This window comes from Ctenopharyngodon idella, chromosome 22 (assembly GCF_019924925.1).
Source record: "Ctenopharyngodon idella isolate HZGC_01 chromosome 22, HZGC01, whole genome shotgun sequence".
In the NCBI taxonomy this organism is placed as follows: domain Eukaryota; kingdom Metazoa; phylum Chordata; class Actinopteri; order Cypriniformes; family Xenocyprididae; genus Ctenopharyngodon; species Ctenopharyngodon idella.
In genome coordinates this window covers 3,162,466-3,187,958 of record NC_067241.1, presented here as the reverse complement: position 1 = coordinate 3,187,958, position 25,493 = coordinate 3,162,466, and the positions used below count along the sequence as shown (strand labels likewise).

The 25,493-nt window shown below is 38.0% G+C and overlaps 1 protein-coding gene across 7 annotated transcripts in view; it reads right to left on the bottom strand.

Annotated features, from left to right (window-relative positions):
* The window catches only part of tead3a (TEA domain family member 3 a), a 46,948-nt gene that overhangs the window by 17,353 nt on the left and 4,102 nt on the right, over nt 1-25,493 (bottom strand). For 6 of the 7 annotated variants that reach the window (XM_051880730.1, XM_051880732.1, XM_051880731.1 and 3 more), the window contains exons 2-3: nt 13,347-13,597; nt 142-206 (exon numbers count right to left, since the gene is read on the bottom strand). In XM_051880730.1, coding sequence (XP_051736690.1) covers nt 142-206; nt 13,347-13,485 — 204 coding nt within the window. In that variant the 5' untranslated portion in view covers nt 13,486-13,597. Of the gene's footprint in view, nt 1-141; nt 207-13,346; nt 13,598-25,493 lie in introns of those variants that run through there. The other variant, XM_051880736.1, reaches the window with a different exon arrangement.

Here is a 25,493-nt window from a genome sequence, read left to right as displayed (position 1 = left end):
AAATAAGTAGACTGAATTAATGACTGAATCAATTACAAGTATCTTGAATGATGTAATTAAAGCAGAATATGGTCATAGCATTTGACTTGACCTCTGTTGTACCAATTCAAACAAGTGATACTAGAAAAACTATCACATTACCTGTTTCCTTGTGCGGGTTTTCCCTGTTCTCAGCTTTATGTACCTTGCTATCAACTCATTACGACCTGGAAAAGCATCAATAAGAAACACAACATTAGTAAAAGTTTAGTAAAATTAATAATGTAACTTAAAAAAGCAGATATATAAACATTTAGAACACAACAAAGTGATTTTTTTATATATATAAATCATGTTAAGTAATAGTTTTTGGCTGCAGTAGCTTAACTGGTAGAGCGATGCACTACCACCACAATGTCATGGGTTTGAATCCCAAGTAAAACATTAAAGGATTAGTTCACTTTAGAATGAAAATCCCCCCAAGCTTTACTCACCCTCAAGCCGTCCTAGGTGTATATGACTTTCTTCTGTCTGATGAACACAATCGGAGTTATATTAATAAATATGCTGACTCATCCAGGCTTTATAATGGCAGTGAATGGGATCAACGAGTATGAAGCTGAAGAAAGTGCATCCAACCATCATAAACGTACTCCACACGGCTCCGGGGGATTAGAAGGCCTTCTGAAGCAAAGTGATGCATTTGTGTAAGAAAAATATCCATATTTAATGCCATAAAGCCTCTGCCAGACCGCCTTCTGTATTCAACTTACGACGTTGTGTCAGTTTAAGTTGAATACGGAAGGCGTAGGATGTAGCATAAGCGTTTTGAACCGTGAGAGACATTACACTTTCTTCGTAAGTTGAATACGGAAGGCGATATATTTTACTTTATAACGTTTTAAATAGGGATATTTGTCTTACACTAACACATCGCTTCGCTTCAGAAGGCCTTTATTAACCCCCCGGAGCCACGTGGAGTACGTTTATGATGGATGGATGCACTTTCTTCAGCTTAATACTCGATGGCCCCGTTCACTGCCATTATAAAGCTTGGACGTGTCAGTATATTTATTAATATAACTCCGATTGTGTTCATCAGAAAGAAGAAAGTCATATACACCTAGGATGGCTTTAGGGTGAGTAAAGCTTGGGGTAATTTTCATTTTAATGTGAACTAATCCTTTAACTGACAAATGTATTGTGAGTAGATGAATGCAATGGAAGTCACTTTGGATAAAAGTGACTTCGAAAAGATTTTTCTCTTCATGTGTAACTTAACACTTTTAAATAAAGCTGGCAGGAACGAAGCCTCCTATACACAGAAAAACACACAGAATGCAGTAATGGCTCCACCAGCAATATCACAGTAGGGTGTAAAGCCTCCTATGAGACCATTAGTTTATTAATAGACCATTGAAAGACAAGGCTTGTGACAGATGAGTCAGGTGATATGGGTGGTGACTTGGCAAAAAAAAAAAAAAAATAGGGCCACCATGTGTCAGGGCCTTGGCCAATCAAGCTTTTCTGAGTGGACAAACATTTTCATACAAAGAGCTATTTATTAAATGAGTACAATAATAAATCTGTGTAATGGCATTAATATAATGATATGGGAAAAGGGACAGGAAACAAGGAAGATGAGGGAGGAGATAAATTTAGGTAAAGAGATTTCATCACAGTTTATAAAGGGTTGACCTTGTGAACAGCTGTGCAAAGTTTCAACTCTGAATCTGTCTTGACACCCTCACCCTCCTCCCACTGGCATCCCACTCACTGACAGCCGGACCACCTGGACCCAACACAGGAAACCCTGCTCCCTAACCACAAGCCATATAACACCAGGGACTCATATACAAGCATGTCACCAGCAAACAACGTGTTTGGACATTGTGAATGTGCAAACAAATGGAGAGATCTTTGATAAGTGAACCCAAATATAAATTAAGTACCATGTTCCTCTACATGGGACAGAAGATATCAGAATTCAGGAAAAAGATCCATTCTTTGTGGTGATAGATTGATATATATTAGCCAAGCCCATTAATAGACCAACTTTGGACCGATATGACCACTAGTAATGCTAAACACAACCACAAGAAGTTTCAAACAATCCCATCCTCTTTTCATTGGTCATTTAGAACGGATAGTCCCAACCCAAACTCATGCCATTGGTTGAGCCAATGTTGTTAGGTCAGGCCAAGGTGAGTCTCTCGAATAGATATCATTTAGGGGGCTTTCACACTGGCAGTTTAGTTCAAAACAAAGCACTGTTTGCATGAAAAATTGGTAATGTGAATGTCATATGGACACGTGAGTGCGCTGGGGCAACGAACCTGACACTACCTGTAGGAGGTGGTCTGAGTTTAGTTGCACTGGAACTTTGGCATGAGCCAGCAACTCGGACTCAGGCGTGCATTTTACTTTAGGAAGTAAAATAACATGTGCATACGTTTTAGTCGATGACGTGTAGCCAAAACACATGTAGGGGATGACAACGGTGATGATTTAAATACCAATATAGGTTGTACAGCTGTTCTTTGAAAGCTTGAATGGAGTAAGTGCTTGATATCAAGATGATACCAGAGATGTCCAGTGTTTTGTCACACCAACCAGAACAAATTAGAGCCTCTTCAGTTTAATTTAATTATCTATTACTGATGAAATGACAACACAAGCGAATGTCAAAGAGGATTAGCCAGTCAGACAGCCGGAGTAAGAGAGAAACATCCAGACAGTGAAAGACAGAACATGTGTAAAAGAGAAGGCAAACAGCTTCAGTTCCAGACACACAGAGGAGACTCTGATAGAGAGAGAGAGACTCTGGCGCGCACCCAGCCTTGAACTCCTGATTCACAGCCAAAAGCTTTCAAAGGGCACCTAACTACCCCCCAGCCCACAAATAGCGTGTTTACGACCCTAAACGAAATGCTGCACTTCCTGGGAGGCTTGGAGAGGAAGAAAGACAGATAAGACTGGGAGTCTGTAGAAGGGAGTGAGGATGAATTCAAGAGATAGACAAAGACATAGAGATGAAAGGAGGACATGATGAGGGATAAGCAGAAAGAGGTCAGAAACACAGATGCCTCTAGCTTTACAATGCATGTACATGCATCTATGAAGGTCACTTGATAGGTTCAATCATTTTTACAAGTAGTCCTTTACCCAAAGTGACTTAAAGGATTAGTTCACTTTCAAATGAAAATTACCCCAAGCTTTACTCACCCTCAAGCCATTCTAGGTGTATATGACTTTCTTCTTTCTGATGAACACAATCGGAGATACATTAATAAATATCCTGACGCATCCGAGCTTTATAATGGCAGTGAGCGATACCAATGAGCTGAAGAAAGTGCTTCCATCCACATCCATCCATCATAAACATACTCCACATGGCTCCGGGGGGTTAATAAAGGCCTTCTGAAGCGAAGTGATGCATTTGTGTAAAAAAAATATCCATATTTAACAGGTTATGAAAAATATCTAGCTTCCGCCAGACCATCTTCCGTATTCAACTTATGAAGAAAGTGCAACTCCTCTTGCAGTTCAAAAAGCTTACGTTACGTCCTACGCCTTCCCTATTCAACTTACGGAAAAAGCTTAACTGACGCGTCGCCAGTTCCATTTTATTCGTAAGTTGATATCGTTCACTGCCATTATAAAGCTCGGATGCATCATGATATTTATTAATATATCTCCGGTTGTGTTCATCAGAAAGAAGAAAGTCATATACACTTAGGATGGCTTGAGGGTGATTAAAGCTTGGGCTAACTTTCATTTGAAAGTGAACTAATCCTTTAAGGACATGATGGTAATTCCCTTTGTGGAACTCAACCATGCAACCTTACAATTACTAGAAAACTTCTACAATGACCCTGTTCTAAATGGCACACTTGATGTAGACTTGCGGTCTTAAGGTTTTTAAGGCCATGAGATTATTCACAAAGATTATTCAAGTACATTACAGAGTTATTTTGGATTATTGGAGTACATATTTCAGTCTTTCTACTTCAAAATGTCACCTTTAATTCAATGTGTTAGTGTTACTTGCCCTTTCTTCGTAATTGCTTGTGAAATTTACTAGCAATTTCTGAGTGAAATTTGTTTCAGTGTAGGGGAGGGTTTGGTTCCTACTTTTGGAGCGGTGGCCTAGTGATTAACATACTGCAAAGCACTTCAGACACATTGAGGCTTCATGTTCATGTGGGAGATTCAGGTATGAATACAGCCTACATTGTGTTTCTATCCCTTTCCCCCTTAACTTCCTGTCTGAAAATAAAAATTTGCTTCTAACTGAAGTCTACCAGGCAATGCTTACAGACAAGCAAACCCAACCCTCCAACAAGGACCATTTACAACAGCTCCCTTCAAGTACAAAAATGCAACTCTTTCAGTCTCATTAAGAGCTAAAATTGACTACCTGCCTCTTTGGTAGGAAAATTAAAGGCTGACCGTTCCACTGACAAAGTGCTGAGTATAAAAAGATATAAACTTCCACTTCATATCAATGTCTGCATAAATACTCCCACAGAACTGACTGAGGTTGAGCCAAAGGAAAGTGCTGATTTGCTCCCAGATTCCTCTAAAGTGCGTCCAGGAAAAGCAGGAGAGAAATGAAACCTGCTTCGCACACATTTATCCCAACAAAAAAGCTCCCTTTAATGGCTCTGACCTATCCTTCTTTCCTGAAATTAGAAAGGACAACTTGCACTCCAGCTGGGATAAGTATGTGATACAGATCGCCATGGCGAGTGAAAGGTGTTTGCATATGTTTTTGTGCCATATTGTCAAGCATGCGAAGGTAAACCCAGGCTTGAGCTCTGGTCTTCAATTGTGTCAGTCTTGTCAATATGACTATTTAGAAGTGTTAAACTAATTGCAAGATAGCAAGACTTTTTGGACTTGTCCTGTGGGTCACTTGGAAAGAAGCCAGTAGAAAGAAGTCGGTGAGGATGATGATTAGCACCTTACCTCTTCTAGTTTCCCTATCTTTTAAGGATCATTTTTCACCTTGACAGTTTCCTCCCAAAGTTCACCCTGGTTAACCCTCCATCCCACCAGATGTGTATATTTTTTGACGAAAACCACCTGCGTTTTAATAACTCTCCCACCACCCACCTGTTAACTTTGGCCAGCAGTAAAAGACTGGAAACTGCCAATCAGAGGAAAGACCAAACCAATGGCCAATCAAAAACAGGTGCTATGCCATCCAAATTACAATCTCACAGAACGGTTCCCGGTCCTTTAAGTCTACTGGCATCTTATTGTTATCATTTTTTGTCTCATGATTCTCAGTATTATGTTCCAGCAAATCTCAAGGTAATGATATAACAATTCCATAATTTGTAGTTCCTTGAATATTTTAATGGGGACACCAGACTGGAAACCTTCTCAATACATGAGCTTCATCTTAATGAAGACTCCAAATTTGTGTACTGGTAGTTTCTCAGGTTCTCCCAAACTCCTAAAACCTTTAACTCCCAAACCGTAACCAGTTTTTCTTTAAATGTTACCTTATTTTCAAGTGCACCAAGCAATTTTTCCTAATACCAAAATCTTTTTAAGTAAAGATAAAAAGACATTTTTTCAGAAAGTGGAAAATAGTTCCTTGATGCACCTTTAAGTACACAATGGCCTACGGTAAAGTGACAAATAATATATGTAATTTATTTACGACATACTTTCAGAACGGTAAATGTGTCACATATTTACACTCTTTCTAGATCTGTATATTGTGGAAGATGATAAACTTAGATTACCTAATACAGAAATGGGTACTTTAGGTGATTTCTTGAGATTCAGGGAAAAACATGCAATCATAAGTTCACTCAGAACCAGAAGAATACATTGAAGTTAAGTAAATAGTCATTAAAAATATGACGTAGATAAGGTGTTTACGTGCATACGTAGATAGATCTTTCCGGAAGATCCTGTCTGAACTACTGAAAATCCTGCAGAACATGTTTTGACTTGTTCTGAAACAGATACGAACACACACACCTAAATTGTCAAAACATGAGAGTTGGTCCATCTCCACTGTGAGAGATTAAAAGGTTAAAAAACATTTTCAAATGATACCATCTCACAATATCACTTCAGGCTAGCACTCATCTAAAGTGGAGAACACCTGAAGAACACAGTTCCTGGAGCATTAAGTCTGTCTTACTGAAATGAAACGCTTCGAACCCTGTAAAACACAGAAGGACAATGTCCACACCCTGACATCTGACAACCCCTGAGGAGCAAACCTCCCCCAACTGACCCTTCAGTTCTCAACCTCTGCTCCTCCACAGTTTGCTGTAGTCTGTCCCATTACGTTCATTGTTTTCCTCAGTACTTTCTTTCATTTATTTTTTTGCCTCTTTTTATCAGACTAATTGAGAATAACAATTTTGGACAATTAGGTCACACTTAACTCTTTCCCTGCCAGAGTGTTATCCGCTATTAGGCTACATTTAATTTAGCTTTTTTTAATGTCCTTCCCTCACTAACTGATGTACGGAGTGCCCACTAGTGGAGGAACCCTTTTCAATGTGTTTAAATGAAACGCCCTAAGCCCATGACCACTTGAAATCTGCTATGCGAGTTGGTGTTGTGACATCACAATCCTGTTGCATTGTGTTCTATGAATCTGCCTGAAGTGAACATATGAATAGACTCGCTCCCAAAACCTAAGGGGTTGACAGTCTTTCCAAATAAATTTCCCTTGTCCAATTGACAAAGTTGAGCTGAGAAAATTGTGTTTTTTTAAACACTACAACATGCATAAGCAATGCTTCTATTGCTTGTTTCTCTTTTGCCTGTGTTTTGATGCTGAGATTTTCTACTCTTTCAGAAGTTGTGTACTAGCGCCCCTACCATATAATAGTGAAAACGCACTTCAAAATGGTGGCAGGGATTCCCCTGAGAAGAAGAGCTTAGGGAAGTTCATTTAAACACATTTCAAGAGTTCCGCCAGTAGTGGGCGCTTATGCAATGTAAGCAATGACGTACATCCAAGTGAACGAGATGGAGGGAATCTAGCGAGGGAAGGGCATAAAAAATTTGACTTAAACACCACCCTAGTTAATGCAGATCTTCTTCACTTGCTTTTGGATCCAGAGATGCTGTACTCTTTCTGAAGATCCATAACAGCGCCCCCTACTGTATATCAGTGAAACATGGATTGCTGGAAAAAATTGTCAATGGTGGTGAAGCATTTTGTCATAAATGATGGAAAATCTCATCAATGGTGGGGAAAGAGTTAAAATGTATAAAGTACAGAGGGAGAAAGGGATCAGGAAATGTCTTGAGCACCACAGCACAATATTCACTAACGGATGCCACATGGTCCAGAAATTTGCACCCATCTCTAGCAAATTAGCTTATTCATCTCAGAAGTAGTTCTTAGTGAAATCTCCTCCTAAGATCCATCACATCTGGGAAGCTTGTGCAACTGAGATGATGTCATGCGCCCCCTTCTGAGATGGTCCTAATTCGAAACTTCATGTGAAAACACAACCGTAACTATCAACAAGTTCAATAAATAGCTACTACTAACATAAAAGGATGCATAATGATGAACAGAGCCACAAATTAGCCTATTTCAGAAAAGACCTTGAGATCATTTGCTAAGCGTTAACATTGATATTTTATTTCTCAAACCCAACAGCTTTGACACACTGGCAATAAACTAAAATGATTGCAGGTTGAAACTTTTAAAAGGAAACCTGGCAAGACATCACAGGTGCAGGATGACAAATCAAGCTCATTATAGCAGCCAGACACTGGATGGGAACATCAGATTTTTTAACCAGTCTTCCCACAGCGCAATGAGAGTGAACTTTATTAGAAGAGCTGCTTTTTGTTAGAAGACAGCAGGAGTTTTGCAGTGAGTAATGAACCTCTGAGGAACATTAATGGCCGCTAAATGCTGGCAATGAGGATCAGGACCAAATAAAACTCGATCCATCAGTTTCCACAGCATACAGTGTCCTGAGACACAAACATTTCTATTACAAAATATAGTGAGCTGCTAACATTTTAAGGTATGAATGATCAGATGAAATTAAAATGTAATTTTAGCTTTGATCGTACATGCTAGTGTAGTCATAAACAATGGCAATATTAATGTTTAGCACATTTAATACAGAATTTAAAACTTGGAGTCTTTCGCCAAAGGAAAAATGGACCTAAAATATTGATGACTCGTGCTGCACTTTGTTCAATCAAATGCTCTCTAGAATGAGAATTATCTTCGCTCAACTACATAAGAAGCACGTTTTTTAAAGAATGTTTTTAGAATATTTTAGAGAATGTTTTTCAACAAATTATGACATCATTTTTTTTTTTTTTAATTCATTTTCCTTCATAATCTTTAAATCAAAATAATTTCCCCTCTTTCTTGCAGCAACATCTCTTCTCTTCTTAGGGCAGGGCAACCTGTCAGTCACATGAAACCTACCAATAGCAAACCACAACCATCTAATCAATTCCCCATGGACAAAATTAAGCCCTGCCCTTCATTTCTTCTTTTGTTTGAGAAGCTGTTTCACTTGGATATATGTCATAATAGCGAAGAAAAGACTATCGTAACTTCCGTTTCATGCTGACTTTAAGCATATGAACGCCTTAAATCCAACTATTTTCTCAAACGTATTCAAAAATACCTTTGAATACCTTTGTGCTGTGAAGAGTGTGTTTACGTATATTTTACATCTTACAAATGTTTGTTTATTTACATCTCACGTCTTAAGGTCCGTTCACACCAAGAACGATAACTATAAAAATAACGATAAAGATGAAGTTTTAAAAATTGTTTTAAATATAAAAGAACAGCACTGTCCAGATCACAGCTATAACGATAATGATATAGAGAAACGATATTGTTGGGATCACTTTCAGAACATTTTTTTTCCAGCTGTTGAACAATAAAACACTGACAGCCAATCAGAATCCATTCTAATTCAAGGGCTCGTGCATTTAAAATGGCAGACGACATTGCGGAGAAGTTAATCGCCGAGGTCCAGAAAAAGCCACCACAGTTTGACAAGTCAAAAAAATAGATCTTTTTGCCAGACTAGCAAACAATGTAACATAAAATTACCTCAGGTATCCAGTGCTAGTTTCGACAACATTGTCTTGCTTCCTTTGAAGTTGCAGTGAAAAAGACTAGGTGTTGTTTTTATTCCACTATTGACTTCGTCAGCTAAATTAACTGTTAGATTAGATCGATTACACTAGCTATTCACTCTAAACATAGCATGCTGAAGACATCTGCTGGTTAAAGCCGTGTAAATGCAACAAGAACAGCAAAAACATGTTGTACACACATTGAAACCACAGCGTGTGAGCTTAGAATAAACAGATCATTATCGTTCGTTGGTGTGAACGCAAATATAGTTATCTTTGTAGCTATCATTCTTGGTGTGAACGGGCCTTTACACCCTGTCCTAAGTAGACACGACAAGCGATAAAAGGCATCTTTTCCATGTTAATCAGAGTTTTTGACCTAACCAGCCGCGACGGCGTCATGCGGCGATTCTATTTTAGAAACGGTTTCTATTTTTCTGCGAAGTTGCAGCTGGAACAACAACAAAGTATGGCAAAGATAATCTCAGGTAATTTTTATGTGCTTTATTTAATGTTAAAAGCGTGTAATGTGACTTTAGTGCTCCCAGCTTTGTAGCCATGCTAAAAGCAACAATGGATAATTCACCTCGGATCTTGAAATTAAACAAATGGAAACAAGAACGTTGAAACTGTGGACAAACAAGTGTATTCTATGACAAAAATATATTTAGTAATGCATTATGTATTTTTAATATTGTTTAAATTGAGTAAGTCCCTGGAATCTTTTCGCATTACGTCTGGTTAGAACGGTGTTAAAACTAATCAGAGGAGGAAACTGAACATTTACTAAATATTTGCTAAAAAAAGCTCTTGTCAGCTTTCTTTAATTTAGATCATCAAGGCAAAATGAATCTGAAATCAAATTGGATAAGCTCAAATTGACGAAAATTAGTGCAAGTAAACACCCAGTGGGATTAGACTACAGGTTATATGGCGAAATGGTTAGCACAGGTATTTAGGTTTATATTTAGTTGACATTTACATTTATCTGGAGACAAATCTTTCAGCAACTTTAGTAAAATGTCTATAGCAAACTCTAAGTGTGCAAAAACACAATCCACAAAGTCACTAGGCCAGTTCTCTTCTGCCTGCATCAGATAGCCAGACTATTTTAGTGCTGTCTAGTCAAAGTATACATTGCGGCCAATGAACTTTTGTGCACTGGGGGTGGTAGAGAGAGGGGGCATATCAGGAGACGCAGTTCGCTTTTGGAGATTGACATCAGGGTCCTGGCAGGAGAACCGTAACTGGTCTGGAATAGGGTTGTTTGTAAAGAGAGTAGAAGGGGATGATCTTGTCATACGGAGAGAGGGCCCAAGGACCTCTGTGGGGTAACGTAAGCGGACACACAGAGTGAACGGATCCTGAGAGCCCATGCTACCACAAAAGGACAAAATGCATGGCTGTTGAAACAAACCTTCCTCATCTGTTGCAAGGGGGATTAGAGCTTGTGTGACAGACGTGGGTGGAGTATTACAGCGGAGGACAAGGCCACAGAGTTGTGGAATGTGTGTCCCCTTCAAGCCAAGGAAAAAAGAAAAGAATGTGGGCCGGTCTCCATAAGCCTTTTCTACAGAGAGGGTCAAAGATCAAAACACCCCAAAGCCAAATGAGCTCATTTGTGCGAGCAATCATATATTAAATCCTGATGCGTACCACAATCACTTAACAAAAGGATTAGGGGTAAGTCATAAAGCTTAGTTTATCGATGTTACATAGTCTAATCCTGGTCCAGTTCTTACTAGTTACTGAGTATTCATGCTAATTATTTGTAACATCACAAATGTAGCAAAAGAATTAACTCAAGGTGCGGTAATTGCTCGACACATTTCCGCAGCCAGAAGTGAATATCGCATGAGTGCGAAGTATTTTCCCACACTGATTTTGCATAAGTTTGTTGCGTTGACCAACAAAATGCTGAATGGTTCGAAAGTGACTTCATACTTCGCTACACTATTGACTTTAAACAATGTCCTTTCTTGCTTATGAAATTTTGCTGAACTTTTGTTTGACCTTTAAAGAGGCAAACCAACAAATCAATGAAAATGTTAAAATTGATTCAACATATGCCTTATAAAAAGCAGTCATTAATGTCCTGTCAATATTAAATTTGGCTAATTTCCGCAGACAATTAAGTCTTTATTGGCTCATCTTACACAGTCTATCAGTATTCTCTACAAAGTTTAATTTATTATCAATAATAGTGCCTAGGTACTTATAACTTTCGATCAATTTAATAGAATGATTATCGACAATCGTACTTGGGACTGATTTCGCCGCAGATCGATGCACGTCTTCTCTCAGCGTTCATTAGTAGACCAGCCTCTCGACACCAATTTGCAAAATACTTGACAATAGGTCCGTGTTCCCTCTCCTCACCAACCAACAAACTTTCTATAACTGTGTCATCAGCAAACTTAAGAATGTACTGATTCTCAAGTTGACTACGACACTCATTTGTGTATAGGATGTAGAGGAGAGGAGAAAGTACACATCCCTGAGGGGAGCCAATCGATGTAGTTATAGGGCCTGACAGAATGCTATTAACCCTTACCCTCTAAGACCTATTTGTGAGAAAATCTAGTAACCAAGCGGCCATTCTTGCATCCACACCAAAACTCAACCTAAGCTTGTGAACCAACAATTGCATTGGGTTGAGAAATGGTTTAGCTTTTTTTCAATAATACCTCTTTTACTAATTTCTCAAATACCTTCATTACAAGTGAGGTCAGGGACTGGTCTATATGTCATGCCTTTATGACAATTATTTTTCGCCACTGGAATGATAATAGAATTTTTCCAAAGTTTTGTTACATACTGAACCTCAAAATTGTAAAATAGGTACTATGTTTCCTTATGAGCCACATATTTGAGGTCTAAATAATTACATTCTCACCTAAAAACTCTTAAAACTACATTCCGTGACAGCAACAGTAGTATTTTTTTTAAAAATATGATGGATTTGCTCGACCGCCATGACAGTCGCCGCAACCGGAGTGATATAAACTGTGAAACGTTTCCAGTGCTGATGCTGGGAGAATATCGCACGGCTCTCAGCCAATCAGATTCGAGAACCAGAAAGAACTGTTGTATAAACCTGTATATACACTAATCTTCAAAAGTTTGTGGTCAGTTCAATATTTTTTAAAGAAATTAATACTTTTATTCAACACAGATGCATTAAACTGATCAAAAGTGACAGTAAATACTTGGTACTGTCTTGTTAATGCTGTTCTTTCTATTCATCAAAGAATCCTGAAAAAAGTATCACCATTTGCACAAATGAAGCAGCATATCTGATTTCAACACTGATAATAATCAGAAATGTTTCTTGAGCAGCAAATCATCATATTAGAATGATTTCTGAAGGATCATGTGACACTGAAGACTGGAGTAATTCAGATTTGATCGCATGAATTAATTACAGTTTAAAATATATTAAAATAGAAAACAGTTATTTTAACTTGTGGTAATATTTCACAATATTACTGTTTTTACAGTAAATAAAGGTAAAATATTTGGGACAAAAAATCCTGCTTAATATAAAAAATGGCTTAAAGGTTCAATTTTAGATCCAAGAACCATACATATTTCATTTTTTAATTAAAAAATAAATATTTAACTGATAATGTTTGGTTTATCTAACTCTAGTTGGCCTGTAAACTGTTACAAACTGACCTGCTTTTAGAAAAGCTGTGCTTGGTAGAAGCCAGACACATCTCAGTAATTCATAACTCTATAAACTCCAAACAAACACGAATCCACTCCTTTAAAGTATCATGTATTTTTAATAGCTGAAGAGACTGAAATGGATCAAGCATGAAGGCAACTCTGTTTATTGTCAAGTCTGAATCATACAGCCAGTAATGGCTATGATAAAGAGAAAAATGTCACACTTGAGTCAGGAGGCTGACTCATGCTTTACTGAGAATGCTGACTTAAATGGGAGACACAGCATTCCTGTCAGTGGATCTCGTGTGGGAACGGGAAGATCTGGAGGTGGGGAGTGTCATAAGTTCACCCTCTGATTCACTTCACTAAAACCCCCACAACATGACTTGACCCATTTTGTCCTTACCTTGTTTCACTACATTTTTTTCCAACAATAGCACTGCTGCAATAAATAGCTGATCCATTTTAGGGACTTCTAGGAATCTGTCTTATGACTTCTACTCTCTCAAGTTTCTAATGCTTTGCCGGCAATGTAAATCCATCAAGCAACTCTCGTTGGGGGTATTCAGCTCTCCAAGACTCACCATACATCTTTCCTTCGTCTGAAAGGATGATCTTTCTGCGGCCACAGGGTGGATAAATGGCCAGAGCCTCCTGAAAACTTTGTTCGATGTCAGGGCTCCAGACGCCCTCCGCATCCCCGTCCATTCCGGCCTTGTCCATCCCATCCACTCCATCCTCCTGCCCCTCCTCCGGGCTCTCGTTGGCGCTCCACTCGTTGGCTGCAATGGTGGCGGCTCCACCTGGGCCCCTACGTGAGCCCTCACACCCAGGACTAGAAGAGAGATAGATGTCGTTAAAACAGGAAGTAACAATCAAAGGAATAGTTCACCCAAAACATTAAATTCTGTCATTTACAAATGAAAATTGTGTAAAACCAGCTCATTTTCTACAATGAGCTCATAGTGACCACATTGGACATGAAATTGGAAATCGAAAATTCACTATTTTCTAAATGCATTATTTATCTCAGTATGAATGACTCATACATTTCAATTTAAAAAAAATAAAAAATAATAGGCGTTGAACTCATAGTTTTTAATCAAAATGTCATAACTCTTTCCGGTGAGTTTTCTAATTATTTAGCCCACTTAAATCCCGCCCCTTTCTTTCACATTCAGATCTTCCTCCATCCAATCAACAACTGATGCACAGAATCAAGTCCCATCCTACATTTTTTCTTTTTGATAATCCGTTTCACTCGCATGTACTTCACAGTACAAAAAGATCTGTCACTACTTACGTTTCATTGCAAATTTAAGCTAAAAAAATTACAAAAAAACCTACATGAAAAAAAAGCAACATGAAAGCCTATACATCTCATTCATTATTTTATATGAACAGACTGAAATGTATGTCTTTACTCGTTGAGAAGCTGTAAGCTGTTAATCAATGGGTAATTGAGGATGCGTTCACAGGTTTGGTTAGATTAAAACAAACTCTGTTAGTGTGATTCATTTGAATAAGTGTGAACGCTGCCATCCGAACCCTGGTGCGCACCAAACAAGCGGACCGAGACCCCTGAAATATGAACGTAACATGGACCAAAGACATCTAAACAAACCAAAAGCGCAACATTACAGTTCGGTACAAGCGTCAGAAACAGCAGATCTTTGTTTGTAAACAACTGAGGATTTCCTGCTGCTGTTTTGACTCATGCACATATTTTATAAACTCTTCACGAGTTGTCAGCTGGTCAAAATACCATCATGTTTACACACATACAACAAGCGCATTTAGCCCAGAACACAGCATTGTTTTGGATGTTTGTTAAGTTCTGTTGGAAAAGACAACTTAAAAACTCGCAGCATTATTCAATGCGTTGATGTAATTTCAACTGAAACAGGAAGATGGGGCGGGGCATATCGAACAGCTCCTCCCCTTTTTTGAAAATGGCCAATAGCGTTTTGTTTATATCACAGCTCACCCAGAGCCATTGAGCTTGGTAAAGTGCTGCATTTTACAGCTTATGACAGCCACAGTCTAATAGATTCCCCTTTTAAACTTTATATGAAACTGTTAATAATGCAAAACAGTTAACATAATCATGTGTAGTTTGAAAAGTTTGTAAGTTATGTTGGTGCATATCATACGCTCTGTGCTATCGTGTCTCTGGACCGGACTGTGTGCACGCAACGGCGGTTCGCATGACACTAACATGAAACCAGACTTCATTTGGTCCGATGGAAAGTATATTTACACTTTCTGAATCGTTCCCTATCCCCTATATAGTGCACTATGTGCCATTCGCCATATAGAAAATAGTAAACGTATGAACAAGTGACTGATTTCAGCTGCAGCTTCAGCATCTATTTTTAATGTAGTGGGCGGGACATAGTCTAGAGAGCATTTGATTGGACAGAAAATCTGAGGAGAAGCTGAAGTGCAGAGTGATGTCATCAAAATCATTTATCCATATTGGACAGAAGTGAGAGACTGTAAGTTTTGAACGCTTATATCTTCTAAATGTGAATTTTGTCATTGTTTTGGAGCACACTAGCTTATAGATAACAGTAAGGCTAACATATTCATACTAAGAGCCAAAAAACTTCCAATTTTCTTTTCATGGGGACTTTAAAAATGACAGCGTAAACGCTAAGCAAACCAGGACTAAATGTATTATTTTCTTTTTTTGGTCTGGACAAAAGTCAACTCTAGAACCAAATCAGTCAAAGAACCAGGTTGTCTGAACCACAAATCGGACTGAACAAATTGTCCAAGAAATGAACTGATTCGTTCATGAACCGGTGACAATTGTCCCCGAATTAACAACTCACTGGAGGGGAAGGATTTCAGTGAATAAATCCTTAAATTTTGGTCTGCTCCTCACTCAGAACTATTGTGTGGCTTCTGAAGATTTGAAAAATATAGCACACAAATCATATGGATTACTTAAATGCTGCTTTTTTTTTAATCATTGTGGAGCTTAGCAGCTGTGGTACTTATGAACTGTTGTTGTATGGAAACAACTACATGAAGATTCTTCAATATATCTCATTTTGTGATCTGTGGAAGAAGGAATACAGGTTTGGCAAGACACGAGGTCAGTGAATAAAAGCAAAAAAGTCTCCCAGCTGACTTTAGAGGAGCATCAGCTGCCCCTTCCAGACTCTCTTACAATAATTGTTTAATTGAGACGGCTCAAGAAGACCAATAGGAGGGTTGACAGTTACTATCACTCCAGATGGTGTGACCATGAATCTCCCTTTGGAGCTGGAGCTTTTCCCACCCCTACTTTAAATAAAGAATCTTTCAGGATCATATAATAATTTGCATATGCCCTGTCAATCAGTTTATCCCATTATGCGAAGGCGGAAAGAGGAGAATTGGACAGGAAAGACAAAATGGCTGTCGAAGCAGAGGACACACTGAGCTGCCGAGCAAGGCGCCAGATTTTTCAGACTCCTGATGTCAAGTGAAGTTCAGGTGACGAGATATCAGATTTTCAAGGACGTGCTTTACAGCTTTCGTGAGCTGGAGGGTATTAATAGCACTGGTATTGAAAATCACGAGAACCTACTGAAGGCACTGATACATTTCCTTGGTGTCAACAAGACAGGCTGAGCAAGACTGGACAATATCACGGTAAAAGTAGACCGTTGAAGTTGGCTGTTCATAAATCTTCTCAATGCAGTAGGGTTGACTACATACCAACATACTGCTACATTTTTATTTTTCCAGGCTTTTTTAAAAAACAAAAAAACTGATTCGCAAAAATGAATCAAACCTGGCCAAATTCAAAGCACATTAAAAACACTGCAATATTTATATGAGCAATATCACATGAGTAGCCATGCGATATCACTCTATGTCAGCAAGGCTGTGATTCGGCCATAGGTAATCAAACAGTTTGACGGCACAAGTGTGTAAATAAAACCCCTTTTTTGTGAGGAACTACTTCCTTCCGCCACGGATTCAAATCTCAAGTTGACAGTTTAACAGTTGAACCCAAGCCTCCGTTATTAATTCTAAAACGAAGGAACGGTGAGTCGCTTCATTGAAACTCACAGCGAGTGTCATGGCAGTCGAGCAAACCCGACATTTTTTTTTTTTTTTGGATACTACTGTTATTTTGTAGAGGAATGTAGTTTTAAGAGTTTTTTTAGGCGAGAATATAGTTTGGAGTTCTGGAGCTAACATCTCCGAAAGCATCTAAACAAATTTTCAAATAGGTGCTACGTTTACATATAAATCGCATATCTGAGGTCTAAAAAACTACATTCTCGCCTAAAAAACTCTTAAAACTACATTCCGTTACAAAATAACAGTAGTATCTATAAAAAATATGGTGGGTTTGCTCGTCCGCCATGACACTCGCTGTGAGAATGCTGAAAGCGGAGCGATTCAAATGGTGAAACGGTTCCTGTAGTGATACTGGTAGAATATCGCATGACTGGAAAGACCTCTCAGCCAATCAGATTCGAGAACCAAAACAAATTGTTGTATGAATTATTTATATAATATAATATTTCTTATTTATATGCTGTTAACAAAATCATATTTAATATTTTGCAATGACAACCCCACAATTAACATTTCAATGCACTATATAAACAAAATCATTATTAGCCTACTGTATATACTGCCATTCAAAAGTTTGGGGTTGGTGAAGTCTCTTATTCTCACCAAACATCAAAAATACAGTAAAAACTGTAATATTGTGAAATATTATTACAATTTAAAATAACTTTTGTAATATATTGTATAATGTAATTTATTCCTGTTATCAAAGCTGAATTTTCAGGATCATTATTCCAGTCTTCAGTGTCACATGATCCTTCAGAAATCATTCTAATATGCTGATTTGATGCTTAAGAAACATTTCTGATTATTATCAATGTTGAAACGGTTTTACTGCTCAATATTTCCGTGGAAATCGTGACACATTTTTATTTCAGGATTCTTTGATGAATGGAAAGTTCAAAAGAACCACATTTATTTGAAATGTAAATCTTTTGTAACATTAATTTATTAATGTCTTTACTACCACTTTTGATCAATTTAATGTGTTCTTGCTGAATAAAAGTATTATTATTATTATTTAAAATCTTATTGACCCCAAACTTCTGAACTGTTGTGTCCAGTATATATAATTTGTGATCTATAATAACAGCCCCTGACTTCTCTAAAAACAAACAGGCTGGCATTCATCTTGAGGAAATTACCATTTGGGCCTTCATTCTTTACAGAAGTCACTGAGGCCATATGCAAAATGAATTTGAAAAACAGGGTAAACTAATAAGAACTGCCCACAAAGCATTTTTGTGGCCAAGGATTTGGTGAGCGCTCTGCTTTCCTCATTCAATGATACTGCAACATTCTCCAAGACAAAAAAACATTTTCAATAGATTTATCTCTTCTAACTGCTACTTTTAACTATATTTTTGGTTATTAAATGGTGAAAAAAACATCAATACAATTTTCCCAGTTACACTTTTCTAGCTCAATTCCATGTCTGCATTAATGTGCCAACTCTGAAATTTTTACAAAAGGATTTTAAGGACCCATCCCAACTAGTGACTCTAATATGGCATAATATAATATGGCAAAATATGCCACAAACAGCCAAAGCGGTCATCATAAGGAAGTACTAGAGAAGACCACTGGTATGGACCTACAGAGAGAGAAGGGCTGACATTCCAGACATGCCCTTATTAAGAAAGCTACAGTGTCGCTAACACACTCTCTGTCCATCTCTCTCTCTCTCTCTCTCTCTCTCTCTCTCTCCCTCAGGAGATCTGTTGTGTCACCCACACCTCCATCCTTCCCCTCCCGCCCTCCTCTCTCCTTCCCTCTCGCTTACGAGCACCCCAGTCCAAAAAAGGCCTGAAGAACAGGGAAATCATAGGGGGTGGGAGTGGGAGTGAGGGTTGCCTGACCAATTTAGGCATCCACTAAGGCTCAGGAAACACACAGAGCTCCCCAAGGACAATACTGCTGTTTTAGGTGTACTGGGTTCATAACACAGCACTCCTGCAATCCAGTGCCATCAAGACATGGGTTACTAGGCCTGAAACAATTCATAACCTGACCGTGGAATCTAGCAGCATATTAAAAATAATCCAAAACAATAGCAAGTTGGTCATTCTGTAGTCTTGAATGGTTGTGCATTTTCTTGCTAGTGTATTGCTGATGAGTAAATATTGACCTTGGTTTCAGACATGTTGCCTTATCTGTGAGCTGACATCATGAAAAGGTCACCCGCAGACACCAGCAGCGCCTGGCCTCTGAACAGACATCGGGTTACAGAATCAAGTGACAAACCAAAAGCATCCAACACACTTGATGGATAACCAGTGTTCATTAAAGAAGCATCTTGTCTAAACCTTTAACCATCACATTGTGCTATTATAAACAGTTTGAGGGAGGGTATATTTGTTTGAGCAAACTGTTCACTGAGTGAATCTCATGAAAGCTCTAGAACATGTTGGCTTCGCTTTTCACCCCAAAATTACACTGACGTCATCTTGGTCACCGTGATTTTGCCAAGAAGGCATGTTTCTGGATCAACATTCCTGTCCGAAAATGTAGTCTTAACCATATGCCCTCCCCTAAACCTAAGTTATCCCTAAAATCAGAGGGAAATGATAGGTGAATAACTGATGTAGAAGCACCTAAGCCTGGTTGTAGGCCTAAACTTGACATAAATTGTAAAAATGTCCCTCATATCTGATTAGTTGATTGGAATATTGTTCCAGGATCAACAAAGATGATGATCCAGGAACATGTTGCACTTGGTGAAATCAAGTTCACCTTGGCATCTTACTACAATAAATTAAAAAAAACAAAAAAAACAATGAAGGGTTGGCCATCTGTGAGAGTCTATCAGGCTAGTTTTTGTGGTGTGTTCCACATATTGGCTTTAGTCAGGCTCGTGTCGGCGAAAGTTTGCCGATTCAGCATGTTGAAACGACGCCGGGCCATTGGTGAGAGAGAGAACTCTGATTGGCTGTTTAAGTTTAGCGAACGAGCATAAAAGTGAAACTAATGAAAACGAGCAAAGAAGTCAACACGGTACAGAGAAAAGTCTGTTATAGTTTTACGTGTTCTTAGCTAAGGGGACGTATTGTGCCAAATTTACTTTTACATGGCGTAAAATGTGTGTTGGCAGTGTGTGTACACAACCACCCTATAGTGTGACAGTGTGACAGGCCCCGCCCACGACTGGTGACGCAATCTACCCTATTAGCTTAGCTCCTGAGTCAGCTGTACACAGTCCGCCATATTTATCTCCTTGCGAGAGCATTGTGGAATCACAAAAATGTTTATCACGTAGCTGAGACAATCTAAATGTTCTGTTGTTGGCTGTATCAATGAACACAGGACGCATTTTTCCATTCCACTGCTCTTCTTTTCTATTGCTTTTCTACGTAAATGCACTAGGTGGACGTGTTTGACCATTGCGCTCGCGTCTCGCATCTTTGCAGTGTCTTTTGCAGGAAACAGCGTTCTAAAAATGCAGCGCTCAAGTAAAAAGAAGTTTAATTTTTTTTTAAAAAACTCATCTCGACATCTTGCGTTTCCACTGGGAGAAAAAAAATGCAGGGTCTGTCTAGTGCATGTTTACGTATAAAATAATGGAAAAACATTGCAGTGGAATGCAAAAAAGTGTTCTGTTAAAACAGCCCCATATTTTTTGGTTACTAAAAGTAGCCCAATGGCCATTCAAAAGTAGTCTCATGCGACTTTCTCCATTGGGCGGCTGAATTCTCAATTGAATTTGTACGTCTGGGAGGTATTTTGGGGGTGTTGGAGTGCCAAAATCGTACATACAGGGGTGGAAATCAACCTGTGGAAAAAAATTTAACCCGCAGGAAAAGCTTAAAAGTAGCCCAACTTGACAATACTGCTGGAGGAATGAGCTGTAAAAAGGCACAGCCCACTTCTGGAAAGGGGGGCGGGGATCAGAAGCTCATTTGCATTGAAGGATACACAAACAAAAACAGTTTTGTTTCCACCCAAAAAGGGGCATTTATGGCATGTTATAATAAATGATCTATGGGGTATTTTAAGCTGAAAGTTCACAGACACATTCTGGGGACACCAGACCCTTTAACATATATTACAATAGAAAACATTTATTTTAAATTGTAATCATATTTCACAATACTGTTATTGTTTTGATCATTCTGTCACTGTATTATTGATCAAAAAAAATGTGGTGAGCGTAAGAGACAAAAAACATTTAAAAAAGCTTCCTGAACGAAAAGGTTTACACATCATAGTAACTGTTTTACCCTTAAACTATGCTGTGTTTTATATGTTTAAATTATTTTATATAATAATATAATATATAATTGATTGATTGAGCTATTGATACTTTGAGTTGTTTTTATGAATCACAGCAAGACCTAACAGAGGCAAGATACTCTGAGCTATACTGCATCTCATGGTGCTAGATGGATAAATAATTAATTTAGGGTCTGTTTACACGACATTGTTTTCAACTAAAAAAGCAAAACTTTTTATGCGTTTTGGCCGTTCATTTACACGACAATGGCATTTTGTGCAAGTGTAAACTACAAAAATGCAATTTTGCGTATGGGTATTACATATTCAGCCCATTGATCGCTATCTGCTGGCCTGGCATGAATAAAACAGCGTTTTTAGTCATTTTCACGGTTCCATGAGAATGGGGATCATTTTGACAACGTTGTCGGCTGTATGCGAAAAACGCAAAGGAAAAACCTTTCCATTTGTTATTGTCGTGTAAACGTACCCTTCGTGTAATTCACAAATTCAGTCTTGGTTTATTTGACAGGGGTTAAGCAGCACAGACAAGAGACTGTTCTCTTCGGAGACTTGGAAAAACAGCTGCAATGCTTGTCAACAGGGAAAAGGCCTTTGCTCATCAACAACTCTCCTCTTGCACACTCCTCACCAACACACACACCCTTTCAGAAAGAACAACAGGGCAACAAGTAGACGAGCAGCTGCTGCCCTAGATCAGATTACAGATAAGGACGGCATTTTAAGGCATGGCCAAGCAATGCTGAACTCTCTGATGGTTTAAAATAATATATGAATCTAAATGCTGTTTCAACATGCGTTTAAGTGTTTTATTTCACCAGGCAACTTGACAAGATCCTACTAACACTGCCCTACATGGAGAAGTGCTTTGCCTATTTTAGAATATGATCTTCAAAACTGTATAAACCAAAAGGCTTTGAGAAATACCTTACAAAACATCTCCAAAACTCTTTCAGGAACACATTTGTATCTAATCTGCACAACATTCAAATATATTCATCGCATCTTCTTGGATAATACAGTAAGCAGGACAGCTACTCCACTGACATGTCCAGAAAGCTGCCAGCCACTATAACATATGCTAGGTCAAAGACTCTACATCGGACACAAAAAAGAGATAAAGACATGTTAAAAAGAGGGAAGACTGAAGTGCCACTCTTTTTCTTCCGTGGACCCAACCCATGTCAAACCTGTACAACCTGCTACTGCAGTTTTCTCAGAACTTATGGCAATCCCCCCCCTCCCCTTCTTCAATGAGCATCATTTAAATTTACCTTGCATATTTCCCTCTTTCTTACAGAAGCCAGAAGAGGCCATGCAAAAGGCCATTATTATGTGTAATAAAATTAGATATACAATTTTTAATATATATATATATATATATATATATATATAGACAGAGAGAGAGAGAGAGATACACAGACACAGACACACACACACACACACACACATACACTTGTGTCTAATTTTCTTTCAAACAGATGAGGAAATGAAGAAAAAGTGGGTTGAATCCAAGGAACTAAAAGAATTTTTCGAATTGTTGTCTGAGGCATCTGTCAACTGAATGCACACTGCCTTCGCTTATCTGTCACTAGACCATTAAAAAAATGTTAAAAACACAAATAAAACAGCATTTGTCTATGAAAAAGATTTTATTATTTTTAGCACAATGAACACTTAACATTATTAACATTATTAACCTATAGGGTTGGGAACCGAGAACCGGTTCTCATCCGGAACCGGTACTGTTTTTTGAAAAGAACCGGAACCGTGCAAGATTTGTAAGTTTCGGTTCCGAAAACGGTTCTGGTGTGATGGGTGGGCGAATTGCGGGGAGCGTATCCTTTAATAGAGACATCTCACATCATGAATATTAAAGCAATGAATGCACTGAAAATCCCTCGCGCTACTCATATACGTCAGATTTCAATGCAGAGAGAGAGAGAGAGATGTGAGAGAGGGGTGCCCAAAGCTGCACGATTAATCTTTAAAAGATCGCGTTCTCGATTTCATCACCCACATGACCTATTCCTAAATGACAACGATTCGCCTCTATATATTAAACCTTTGACAAAAATAAAATCGCGACATTCAAATCTGCGTTCGCGCTGCCGTTGATCTAAAGAGAGTTGTCATGTGTAGATATAAACAGCTTCACAAACAATATTTTCAAACGCACATTATTTCTGTGTGACAAATAGGCCTATTCCAATTATAATAGAAGTATACAAAAGTTTATTATTCAGATAGAAACGCTGATGTTTATGTATAATAAATTAGGCTACCTTCTGAAATTAACTGGACTTCAAATAACGACTGTTTCGATTGCATTGTTACGCCACTAGGTGGCAACAAATTACTGTTAAAAATGTCTATCACTGAATCATTCTTTCAGAAACAAGTCTTTATGAATCCAACTTCCAATATTCCAATATTCTGTTTCATCTGTCTGAATCTTACATGTGTGTTCAAGCATCTTATCTAATTTGTGGTAATACTTTACAATAAGGTTCATTTATGAACTAACCATGAGTAATACATTTGTTACTGTATTTGTTAATCTTTGTTAATGTTAGTTAATAAAAATACAGCCGTTCATAGTTTGTTCATGTTACTTCACAGTGCATTAACTAATGTTAACAAATACAACTCTTGATTTTAATAATGTATTAGTAAATGTTGAAATTAACATTAATAAATGCTGTAGAAATGCAGTTCAGGTTCTGTTAAATTCATTTTACAAGAATAATAAACACAAAAAGGACTGTTTAAGTCAAGTATTGGGTATTTTTCCCTTACTACCATTTTTTATTAGTTGTTTAATTATTTTAATGGAACCGGAACCGGAATCGTTAGGCAGAACCGGAATCGGAACCGGAAAATTTCTCACGATTCCCAACACTATTAAGCTATTATTTCACTCTAAATAGTAACCTTTTGGAAAGTATGAAAGTACTAGTTCTGTATGGAATTCATACATATATGATTTCACATGAATTTGTATAAATTTGCTACCTTGCATGAATTTATACAAACTCTGTACCAATTAATACAAAATCACCACCTTGTATAATGGTTAAGTTTTCTCGTGAGATCAAGTTGGACTTATTTTCGTTCTGCCGAGCAAAGGAAAGGGACTAAACTGGAAGAAACTGAGGTCAATATTTTTAACATTTTTGCCATTTTTACTGATATGGATAACAGAGAGAAGACAATTATATGACAAAGAAGAGGTGAACAGGAGTGTTGCAGGCTAAATTTAAACTCCCATTTCCCACATGAACACCATGTCAGGGAACTAACCACTATGTAACTTTTTTAATAAAGGTGCAAACACACTAAAGAAAACACTGATCCATTTTGAGGGAGTGGAAAGAGCAAAGGGACTACAGAAATTTAATTTCTAAAATCGCGACTCTCTGGAATTATCATTGGATTCCTGGATTAAAGTATGGAACATCAAATGTTACAGTTTACTCAGCTTTTGGATGTATGACAGAACATCACAAATCCTTGCTTCTCAGTAGTGTTTTCTGCTGTAAACCCTAGCGTGCAGCCGCCGTAAACCATCAATTATATTGCATGTTTACATATGAATTATAATGATCTCCAACGGGGCTTCCTCTCAGAGTCCCAGATGCTCTCTGTCCATCACCCAATTTCCTCTCCAGACATTCATGCACCCTAGATCCTGACCAACATGCTTGTGGTTGCTAACATGTGGCCCATAGCATATGAAGCCATTCCATAGCATATCAACTCACGTGGCAACAGTTGTGGAAAGCCAATGAAACCAGACTTAAGTCAAATCACCATTGAGGAGAACCATCACAGATCTCATAAATTACTGATTTGAAACATTTTACATAAACACAAACTCCACACTCCACAAGTTTAATGCTAGAGTTGCTAAGCTAATAGGGTGACACTCAAATAAACATAGTACAAATAAAAAAACTGTACAAAAAATAATTTAGAATTACACGACTAAATATTTTTATCAATACTTTTCAGTACATTAGCCATCTTGAATATGTTTGTCACAATGCTTTCTGAGATTGCCTTCTGCCTAGCTGCCTTAGTAGAACTCAATCAAGCTGTCTTATCAGGTGACATAATTAGGTTGCTTACACTCTAAAAAATGCTGATTTTTATTTAACCCAACTATTGTTTAAAAATTGTCTAAAATTACAGCCATACTTGCTTAAAATGAACCCAAAATAGGTTGGAAAATAAAAATCAGACACATAATTACTAGAAGCAACAATAATAATCAAAAGGTGAACATTTATTTATTGGAAGAACGAACTGTACATCATCCACTCGCGATGACTTCTGGGAATTCTGACTGTTTGACTCTCTCTCAAGTCTGCACTCGATACATCTTCAGCATCTTTCATGCATTCGCTGTACTTGCGTAC